General features: G+C 37.4%; 1 protein-coding gene across 1 annotated transcript; it reads right to left on the reverse strand.

Moving 5' to 3' along the window:
* Positions 1-5,452: 5,452 nt before the first annotated feature.
* On the reverse strand, positions 5,453-7,305 carry LOC125458565 (interleukin-8-like). Its single transcript, XM_048543966.2, has 4 exons — positions 7,191-7,305; positions 6,871-7,000; positions 6,706-6,786; positions 5,453-6,195 (listed from the first exon to the last, which is right to left on the reverse strand). Exons 1-4 carry the CDS (start codon positions 7,252-7,254, stop codon positions 6,168-6,170), a joined length of 303 nt encoding a protein of 100 aa, XP_048399923.1. The 5' UTR covers positions 7,255-7,305; the 3' UTR covers positions 5,453-6,167.
* Positions 7,306-11,653: the final 4,348 nt, after the last annotated feature.

Raw genomic sequence — 11,653 nt, forward strand, 5'->3', positions numbered from 1 at the left:
GTGAAGAATCAGGTTAACTTGATTTCTGTCTCCATGATATTTCCAGGCCTTCTGAGTTTCTCCAGCATTCTTTGTGTTTGTTTTGATCTCAAACATCCACAGGATTTTGCCTTTATTCTGCAGTTGTATGCATTTGAGTGCTCCAGCAGATTCACTGTGGACTCGTGGGTGTTCTTTCAATCCTCAACCCACCTGTTACTATTGCAATTTGTGCCAAGTCGCACTATTTCATCCCATTTCCTTATGATAAGATCAGTGTTACACTCTGGGCAGTAGGCTTTGCCAATATCACTAGATTTCTCCAGATGCAGGATGCCATAGACTGTATGTTACCTGGTACAATTGTTTGAGTGCTTTAATTCCCAATGCAAACTTCCATTTGATATTTTGTTGAATCCAGAAAATATCTTATGATATTGTTTTATGTTCCTTGATAACTTAATTTTGTAGTTCATCTATTGGTAACAAAAGAAATATGGCAAATAGGATCCCAAGTACTTTTCTGTACTGTCCTTCTTAGTTTCTCCAAATATGCTTTGCTCTAAACTATTAAACTGATTTTTACATTCTTAAGTGTATATACAATTTATAATATATTTATTGTGTGTATCTGTGTACATACAAAATACATATTAATTATTTGGATAAGGTAAGTGAATGCTCTTCAGTGACATTTGCAGATGACATAAAGATTTGTGGGAAGCCAAGTGGTGTGGATGACATAAAAGAGTCTGCAGAGGGAAATATACACAGCGTAAGCCAGTAGGCAAAACCTCAGCAGATGAGTGATGGGGGTTATTTTGTTTAATAGCTGAAGAACCCTGATTGGAACAAACTATGGGGCCCTCTGCAGGTAATTTCTAGTATCCTTTCTGACCACGTTTTCTATTTCAAAAACCTGGGGAATCAGAAGAAAGTGTGCAGTAAAGGCAAGGCTGTCTCTTTTCTAAAATTCTGTCTTAGTTGTTAAAGATTTAGCAAACCTACTGGAGTTTCAGCATCATGACTGTCTTGTAAGTCGTAAAAGAAACTGAACTTTGATTGCTTTCCAGACACTTGCAACCAGCCTGACTTCCATCTTGTCTGAAATAAAAGCAGAAATTGCTGGGTGAAACTCAGCAAGTCTAGCAGCATCCTTGGGGAGAAAGCAAACTTAATGTTTCAAGTTCAGTGACTCTTCAAGAGAATTTATCTGAAATATTTTTCATGAGTCTACAGGTGTCAACAATTCAACTTCATTAGCGAGAAACCCAGTGGACTGTGAGACCAACAAAGATGTGTTTTCTTCTGAAATTTTTAAATATCACCTTGGGAAAGCAGTGCTGTCTTTCATATTATGTGAGTGTGTTTGAATCAGGATAAAAAGGGATATAGATCTATTTTCAGATTATAGATTAGTTGTTAACCAGTTTTGCTGCTGTTCTTAGAAATGGGTTTGTTTTATAGTGAATGGATTAAATTTTAAGTTCATTTAAGAGGTCTACTGAAAGTCTCTTTCATTCCGGATAGCAGTACTGAAAGTTCAACACTTGACCATTTCAGGTATTAAATCAAAGCACTTTTAACTAATGGTGCAACTCAGGTAGGACCTAATGATCAGTGTTTTCCTCCCTCTCATTCGTATCACACATCAGATATGCATACCATTATTATCTTTTTGAATTCTGTCATGTGAAATCTGCTTTACTGACTGGGTCAGCATTTATTACCCATCTCTACTTTTGTTAGTATCTTCCATAACAGGTATTAAGCTGTCCTAGCCAATACTTATCTCTCAATCAACGTAACCAAATATGGTCATTTATCACATCAACATTTATGGGGGCTAGCAAATTAACTTCAACGCTTCCTATGTACCAACAGTGAGGATTGGCAGAAGTATTTGTCCTATTCAAAGGTGTCTTGATTATGAATATGTCAATATTTATGCCAATGTTTAATAACTAAATCGGGTGTGCAAAATAACGAGGGTTTTGACTAGAGTGGATAGGGAAAACCTCTATCCCCTTACAGAAAGGGCAATCACTGATTGCTCAGATCTAAAGTGATCTTCCTGTGGCCAACAGAGCTGCGCTGTAGGATGCTGTACTTTCTGAAGAGCATGCTGTCGACTTGACACAATGCAACAGCGCTTACAGATCATCATCTATCCCTTAGCCTCAGTGCATCTTCCAGTTGTCTGGATTGGAGATTCCTAGGATCAAGAAGTATGTGATTTGCACAGTACCAGTACTAACCTCCAGACCTGACCTGTATGGAAACCTGATGTGGAAAGGCCATCCCATGGCCCACGTTGACCCCAGTGGAAGAAGGTGTTGTAGTGCAGATATGCTGGGCATGATGATCTGCCTGTCACCTTTTATACAGTGTATAGAGCACTGCTCCTCTCTCATCTGTACCATATTCCATGAACAAATGACTGTGGCTGTCCTGCATATTCACTGCATCTTAAGGGCACATTTTAGTGGGAAGCTGTACAGTAGGAGACAGATTAAGGTTTATACTGGTCCCAAACTTGCAGTTGGATGTGTCCTCACCCATTCACATAGCAACACCTTAGTGCAGCAACCACAGAAAAGACAATAACTTCTGTGTCTGGGACCACTGGGGACAAATAATCCACTTGGGCATTTTCAGAAACAAAGCAGCTGCTCAGTCATATGATTGTTCAGCAGCTGCAACAAACACAAAATAACATTTGAACAGCATACCCCAAGATAAGGTGGGAGGTTTCAAGACAAGGAGGTATATTTTTAAGGTGAGAAGATGGCGATCCCTGACAAGGAGGCCAGAGGGATGCCTCTACATGGACATTGCACATCATCACCTTAATTCAGACATCTGTTGCTTGAGTCTTTTGGTACATGTGCAGTAGCAAATTGTACCTGTGGCAGCAATATCAAAGACTTCTTCCCTCCATGACCAATTCCCGTGGTACGCGAGAGGCAGTGTTGCATATAAGGCTACGGTCTGAATGTTTAATGGTTGAAGGTGTGAAGTGAGTGGTTTCAGGACGTTGGCCAGTCTGTGGGACCTTGAAAGTTGCTACAAAGGCAGCTGGAGTAAATATTTACAGCCCTCAAAACATTGCTTGTGCCTCACATCTATTAGTCGGATTAATTTGGAATGTGGAAGAACGTGGCCAAAAGCGTTTGCGACCAGGAAAGGTCCTGTTTCATAGCCCCAGTCTCAGCCTCCGCCACTCCAAGTCCTAAGTCACACTTATGACATAAATTTCTAGTAGACTTCCAGCGACGCTACTGTGGAGATTGGCTGCTGCTTTGCATTGCTTCATAATTATGTGGAGGTCTTCTTCCCATTTGCGTGCCTTTTCCATCACCTAGAAGTTGCATTTATAGCATTTGCAGCCGGGCAATACATAGTATATGGTTAGTAGCTTCAACAGGTTGACACTTCATTTTTAGGTATGCCTGGTGCTGCTCCTGGCCTACCCTCCTGTATTCTTCACTGAACCTGGGTGGAACCCCTGACTTAATGGTAATTGTGTAGCCAGGGATATGCTAGTTGCAGATTGTACTGAAGTGTGAGTCTGCTGCTGTGTGACGGTTCACAGCACCTCATGATGCCCAGAATTGGATGCCTGAAATTGCTAATGTGTTTTAATTCTGTCCCATTTAATAGAGCGATAGTGCCACAACATGATGCAAGTCATTATCAATGTGCAGGTAAGACTTCATGTCCCAAAAAAATTATGTGGCACTTACTCTTTCTGTTATTGTCATGGACAGTTGCAATGGTTGCAGCCAGACTGACAAGAATGAGGTCAAGCAGATTTTTCCCTCATGTTGGTTCCCTGTCCACCTGGTGCAGACCCAGCCTAGCAACTATGTCCTTTAAGACTCAGCTAGCTGGATCAGTACTGCTATATGCTGAGCCATACTTAGTGGTGGATATTGAAATGTCCCATCCAGAGTATGTTATGTGCCCTTGCCTAAATGTTATTCAGCATGGAGGAGCACTGATACATGGTATGTGGTAATCAGCAGGAGATTTCCTTGACATGATGCTGTGTGTCATCATGGGGTTCAGAGTCAATGTTGAGGATTCCTGGGACAGGACACAGCCAGGGATGTTGACAGTGGTATCTGGGACACTGTCTGTGAGGTATGATTGTGTGACTGTGTCAGGTTGTTACAGTCATAGAGTCAAACAACATGGAAACAAACCGTTCAGTTCAACCAGTCCATGCTGACCATATTCTCAAATGAAACTAGTGTCACCTGCCCGCACTTGGCCCATATCTCTCCAAACATTTCTTATTTATGTACTTATCCAAATGTCTTATAAACATTGTCACTGCATACATCCACCACTTCCTCTGCAAGTTCATTCTACACATGAACCACTCTCTGTATTAAAAAAAATTTCTCATGTCTTAAATCTTTCTCTTCTCACCTTAAAAATATGCCTCCTTGTCTTGAAACCTCCCACCTTATGTCTGCCCCTCATGATTTGATCAAATTCTATTAGGTGATCTCTCAACCTCCTACACTCCAGTGAAAATAGTCCCAGCCTATCTAGCCTCACAATATAACTCAAACCCTCCATTTTTGGGAACATCCTGATAAATCTCCTTTGAACCTTCTCTAGCTTAATAATATCCTTCCTGTAACAAGGAGACCAGAACTGCACACTACACTCTAGTACAACCAAAACATAACACCCCAACTCCTATTCTCAAAGGTCTGAGCAATGTAGGAAAGCACGCTAAATGCCTGTTGTTTGACTCATCTGAGAAAACTACCCCAATTTTGGCAATTTTCGATGTTAGTAAGGAAGACTTTACAGGGTCAACAGGCCCTCGTGGCATTGCTGTTTCCAATGTCTAGGGTCATGCAAGGTGGTTCTGTTTAATTTTTTTTTCTCAAGATCTTGGAGCTGGACTGGGTGATGGAATCACATGTATGACATACTGGACTGATCCACATCAATCTGGTTGATTGTTACAACTGACTGGCTTGCTACATCATTTCAGAGGGCAGCTAAGAGTCAACCACATTGCTGTGGGTCTGGAGTCACATTAAGGCCAGAACAGGTAAGGATGCCCTCAGAGATATTAATGAACCAATTTTGTTTTCTCCCCAGGAGCCATTATTATCCGTAATTGCAGATTTTTTTTCGAATTCAAACTCCACTATCAAATCCCACTATGATGGGTTTCAAAGCAAGGTGCCCAGAACATTACCTGGATATCTGGATTAATAGTCTAGCAACAATATCTCTACTAAGATCCCTGTCATTTTTGAAGAGGACTCAACTAGGCACCAACTGTCTATACTAACTCATGATTTAAAAACACGAGATCGTGACTTTCAAATTTCTAGCCCTTTTTATTTATTTAGGAATTTTCACCTTCATTTGAATTGGGCATTCCATTTGTTGTAATTTGTTTAACTCTAAAAATGACTAAAATTAAAATATGTCTCTTTGTGATAAACATTTGATCGGTGAAAACATTAGCAATACCACATTTCCAATATAAAAATATAATTTCAGTATTGTACTCATCATTCAATACAAACTTTGATCACTGATTGCAAGTTAATTTCATTCATGCAAGCAATGCAGTTACTGAATTTTAAAACACATATCTGCAGTTACATAGCATTTAGCATATTTTTTTTCAAAAGTTACAACAAATATATTTTCTTTTATTTTCCATGAGTATCATTTAGTTTAATATAATGATATAACTAAACATAATGATTTAATTAATGGCAAGTTGAAAACATCTATATCAGAAATAATCATAAAGGCCCCCTTGTGACAAACAAGTAATTAACAGTGTAGGAATTTTGACAACGAATTGATGCTAGCTTGCTTTAACAACTGATAATTCCATTAACAACCAAGATAGCTTATTTCATCAGAAAATATCAGCAGAATTAATTTGTTGTCTAATTAATAAACTTATTTAGGACAATCTATTCCTAGATAAGATATTGCGGATAGCTTTCTTTATGAATTCTGAAATTTACAATCCCAAGATCAAAATTGTAGATTGTATTTCATTAGATTAAAAACTGTAAATCCTTATAAAATATCACCAACATTTGTAATCTTTACACAATAGAAATAGAGGTTCATCCAGTTAATTTTTTGAGATGCTGTTTTGTTGCACATTCAACCTTGTTTGCTTCATAAAATCAGTTCTTTTTTGTAGTTTTCTTCATGCTGCGGAGAAAATACTTTATTGTAAATATGCGAGCAACACAGAAAAGTTGTAGCATGGATTTAACTTCTAGCTATTTAAAGGCACATTTTGTTATTTTAATTTTAACCTTTGAACCCAAAAGTATTTAATGGACAACTTATTAACACCAGTCCCTTGGAAAAAAAGGCTTCAGAGATGTTTATGGACAAAATATTGGCTCATCTACAAGTATGTTTTAGAATGTCTGTTCTGATTTTGTTTTTAAGCTGAACAAATAAATGGTAGTGAATTGATTGCCACTTTTGTTCTTGGCACAAATGTAGAATATATAACTTTCATTAAACTCTGTTCTTATGGGAAAGTCAGAAAGATGATAAACTTTTATAGCCTTTCCGAAAAATAAATGTGCTCCTCCAATAGTCAGTCTATGAAAACTTTTTTAAAAAGTGCTTACATAAAGCAATATTTCATAAGAAAATTATGTGAGAAGCGTTAAAAAAATTATATGAGATATTATGTATAGTATATACCTTTCCATAAAATTAATAATATTCTTTCCAATTTCAGATTCCGAGTTCAAACATATTCTTCTACCACTCTGCAAGGTGACGCTGTAAAGTAAGGAAAAAGCATAATTAATAAACCTTTTTCATCACAAGTAGGTTTTATGGAAAAATAATTTTGGGATAACTTACATGATTTCCACATTCTCACAGAAACTCTGTTTCAATAAGATTTTAACATTACTGATTTTCATCGAAGGGTGTAACTGGTTTATTGTCTGGATGCAGTGACAACGACTGTGGCTAGGCAGGCGATGTTGAGCTGCATAAACAAATAAAACAGACATCATAAATCCACCACTGAGTAATAATTGTAAATCAACTTAATTCATCCTTTTAATACTATTTCTTCCATCTGAAGTTAAAATCTAGTTTCTTGTTTATCAGAGTTGTATTCAAATTCTAAAAGAAATTGCAGAATACATCAATTAAATCCATTGCAGATTTCTTACCCTGTGCAAATGCCAGACAGAGAACAATGACTGACAACACTTTGAGTAATACCTTGCTGATCATTTTTTAAAATTTCCCTCCTACTTCCTCTTGAGCTCTTAATGTTTTTGGTAATGTGTTGAAACACAGTAGAGTAACCTCTTTATATAGGCTGTGTGGTTATATTTGCCAAGGCAATTGAATAACAGCAAATAAGTACGTAATTGGAAATATTCAATGGGGAAAATTTAGAGTCTGCGATGGAAATTCTACAATAAAATCAAATTACCTCTATGACCAGAGAAGTTAATGCTGATGCAGTAATTATTTAATGCATTGTTTTTTAAAGGAAGTTAATTAAGTAAGCTAATATTATAAGTTTAATTATTAATTTTGTTTAGTTTTAAATGCAATGTACACATTCAAATTCAACAGCAAACTGAATGATGAAATGGATACTTGTATGAGCATAATTTTAAATCCATTATTTGATTAGAGGATATACCACTCAAATAGTTTTTGAAAATCTGTTCTTGAAGTGATGCCATCAAGTGGATAATGCATTCCAAATTATTTTAAGATAAATATATGCCATTAATGCATGCTTATTTAAATTTTATGAAATTTTAAAAATAGCATAGTGTTGAATATTTACCTCAATGATTATACTGCCTGTAATCCCACACAATAGTATGGTTACTACAAGAGAGAATTTCAATTAGCTGTTTCATAAGCTCAACCTGAGAGGTTTGAAATTAGACCGAAATGACTTTTAACAAAATTTGTTAGTTACTAATTTTTACATCTACTACTTATATGTCCTTTGAAAATAAGTATTTCAAAAACAAAAATGAAATTAAATGTAAGCTTTTAACAAAAAGAAACAATTAATAAAACAGAACTAGAGACATTTTTGGAATTTATAATGTGCCTTGTTCATTTACGGAGATATCCCTTAAATCTTGGTTAAATTATGCTTTTAATTTAAGGGGTTGTACATAATGTAATCCAAGTTCAGAATTTTCAAGATCTTGAGAAATGCTGAGCATGTTTGCGGAAGGTTTACGCTTGACAATCTGGCCCTGTACGCCAGGGGGCAATAAAGATCAGCTTCAACAAAAACTTGAAACCATGCAGCAGAAGAGGAAGATATTCAGAATGTTTTTAAGGTTTACTGAAACTACATTTAATGTGCTTTTCAATCTACTAAATTATAGTAACATGTTCGATTAATATTGATAAAAAGTTATGTTTGCCTTTGATAAAGGATGAATCAAAGTATTATCATTCAAAGCATAAATAAATATCTCTTAATAAAAATTAAAATGGAAAAGTATTGTCCTGTTAACATTCAATACCCCCTGTAAATATATTTCTGTCCTCTCATTTCAGTAACTATACTTCCAGTCATTGAATTTTCCCTACTTCCACTGGATATCTTTATTTGTCATTTATAAATATTGTATTGAAAACATACGTTGAATGTTAGTATTTTCTTGGAAATTAATTAATGGTTAGGGTAATATTTAGTTGAGAAAGTGTACATTTCTTTGATTTCTATCAACAAAAATTCCAACTGCCAAGATAGTTTCAGAAATTAGGAATTCCTGAAAATTCACACTCATTAGTAGATTCAAAAAATAGGTACTTAGCCCTGCAGAAATAACCTTCTAATGCTTTTCAAATACCAAACTGTGATCACTCAACTGTGAAGTCTGAAATATTAGTGAGGAATGGAATAATGCAAAGGACAAGAAGCAGATGAAAAGAATTTATTATAGGAAGCCAAAAATTCATCAGTTCATTTTTTGCTTAGAAACTATTGTCAAGTTGTTCAGAAGGACCAGCGCTTGGAAGAAAGTGAAAAGCCACATTTTGTCACATTTGTTCAGATGTTATGTGACCTCTGCAATGTTACATGAAGTATTAAAACATGTGTTCGTACAAGTAATGACAATACGGCAACTAAATAGATACTGTAGATGTGCTTATTACTCAAACTTGCCATCTGATCTTCTCAAGCAATAGGTGATACCATTCATTTTTGTATCAAAATGGAAAACTAACATTAGCTTTATAAACAGTTAATTTAACTGCCACCCATAATAGCTACACACACTGGATGGAATTTTAGACTCACCAATCAGCTGAACTTCTTTAAATCAGGATTTCAATATCAGGTCCAGTCCTGACATAATGATACCCATATGCAAATGTGCAGGCAGTGAACAGGGCAGTGTTTTGGAAGCACATTTACCTTTCAATAAAAATCAATTAGGTCATCATTGAGGTAATGAAATCACCAAGGAAGTCCAAATTTTATAGACAATAGACAATAGGTGCTGGAGTAGGCCATTCGGCCCTTTGAGCCAGCACCACCATTCATTATGATCATGGCTGATCATCCACAATAAGTATCCTGTTCCTGCCTTATCCCCATAACCCTTGATTCCACTTTTCTCACTTTGCTGTGGATCAAGAAGTTGGGGGAGTCAGTTGTGGATAATGGAAGCTGCATACTGGGATGCAAAAGGCACAATGGTTGAGAAGGAGGGGAATTTGTCAAATTAAGGTGGGAGTCAATGCAGCATTGGGTACTGTGAGAGGTAAGGTCATTCATAGTCAACATCACTCTGGCTTTGATGGGTGGAACAGTGTATCATTATATTGGATATTACTAAACTGTAGACCAGGAGCTCAGGTGGTAAAACAAGGAGCTGAAAAGTTGGATAGGAATAGAACATAGAACATAGAACATAGAACATTACAGTGAATTACAGGCCTTTTGGCCCTCGATGTTGCGCCGACCTGTGAAACCAATCTGAAGCCCATCTAACCTACACTATTCCGTTATTATTCATATGTTTATCCAATGACCATTTATATGCCCTTAAATTTGTCAAGTCTACTACTGTTGCAGGCAGGGCATTCCATGCCCTTACTATTCTCTGAGTAAAGAATCTACTGCTGACATCTGTCCGATATCTATCACCCCTCAATTTAAACCTATGTCCCCTCGTGCTAGCCATCACCATCCAAGGAAAAAGGCTCTCACTGTCCACCTGATCTAATCCTCTGATCATCTCGTATGTCCCTATTAAGTCACCTCTTAACCATCTTCTCTGTAACGAAAACAGCCACAAGTCCCTCAGCCTTTACTCATAATACCTTCCCTCCAGACCAGGCAACATCCTGGCAAATCTCCTCTGCACCGTTTCTAATGTTTCCACATCCTTCCTATAATGTGGTGACCAGAACTGTAAGCAATACTCCAAGTGCAGCCACACCATAGATTTGTACAGCTGCAACATGACCTCATGGCTCCAAAAGTCAATCCCTCTACCAATAAAACTTAACACACCGTATGCCTTTTTAACATCCCTATGAACCTGGGTGGCAACTTTCAGGGATCCATGCACATGGACACCGAGATCCGTCTGCTCGTCCACACTACCAAGAATCTTACCATTAGCCCAGTACTCTGTATTCTTGTTGCTGCTTCCAAAGTGAATCACCTCACACTTTTCTGCATTAAACTCCATTTGTCACCTCTCAACCCAGCTCTGCAGCTTATCTATGTCCCTCTGTAACCTGCTACATTCTTCCACACTATCTATAACTCCACTGACTTTAGTATCATCTGCAAATTTACTAACCCATCCTTCTACGCCCTCATCCAGGTCATTTATAAAAATGACAAACAGCATTGGCCCCAAAACAGATCCTTGCAGTACACCACTGTTAACTGAACTCCAGGATGAACATTTCCCATCAAGCACCACCCTCTGCCTTCTTACAGTTAGCCAATTTCTGATCCAAACCGCTATATTATCCTCAATCCCTTGCCTCCATATTTTCTGCAATAGCCTACCATGGGCAACCTCATCAAACGCTTTACTGAAATCCATATACACCACATCAACCACTTTACCCTCATCCACCTGTTTGGTCACCTTCTCAAAGAACTCAATAAGGTTTGTGAGGCACGAGTTACCCTTCACAAAACCGTGTTGACTATTCCTAATCAAATTATTCCTGTCTAGATGATTATAAATCCTATCTCTTAAAATCCTTTCCAACACTTTACCCACAACCGAAGTAAGGCTCACTGGTCTATAATTACCAGGGTTGTCTCTACTCCCTTTTTTGGTCAAGGGGACAACATTTGCTATCCTCCAGTCTTCTGGCACTATTCCTGTAGACAATGACCACATAAAGATCAAAGCCAAAGGCTCTGTAATCTTCTCCCTAGTGTCCCAGGATAAATCCCATCTGGCCCAGGGAGCTTATCAATTTTCACATTTTCCAGAATTGCTGACAGCTCCTCCTTATGAACTTTAATCCCATCTAGTCTAAGAGCCTGTATCTCAGTATTCTCCTCAACAACATTGTCTTTTTCCTGTGTGAATACTGATGAAAAATATTCAATTAGTGCCTCTCCTATCTCTTCAGAATGTTGGGAGACTCAAACCTGATGTCATTG

The sequence above is a fragment of the Stegostoma tigrinum genome, chromosome 13 (assembly GCF_030684315.1).
Source record: "Stegostoma tigrinum isolate sSteTig4 chromosome 13, sSteTig4.hap1, whole genome shotgun sequence".
Taxonomy (NCBI): domain Eukaryota; kingdom Metazoa; phylum Chordata; class Chondrichthyes; order Orectolobiformes; family Stegostomatidae; genus Stegostoma; species Stegostoma tigrinum.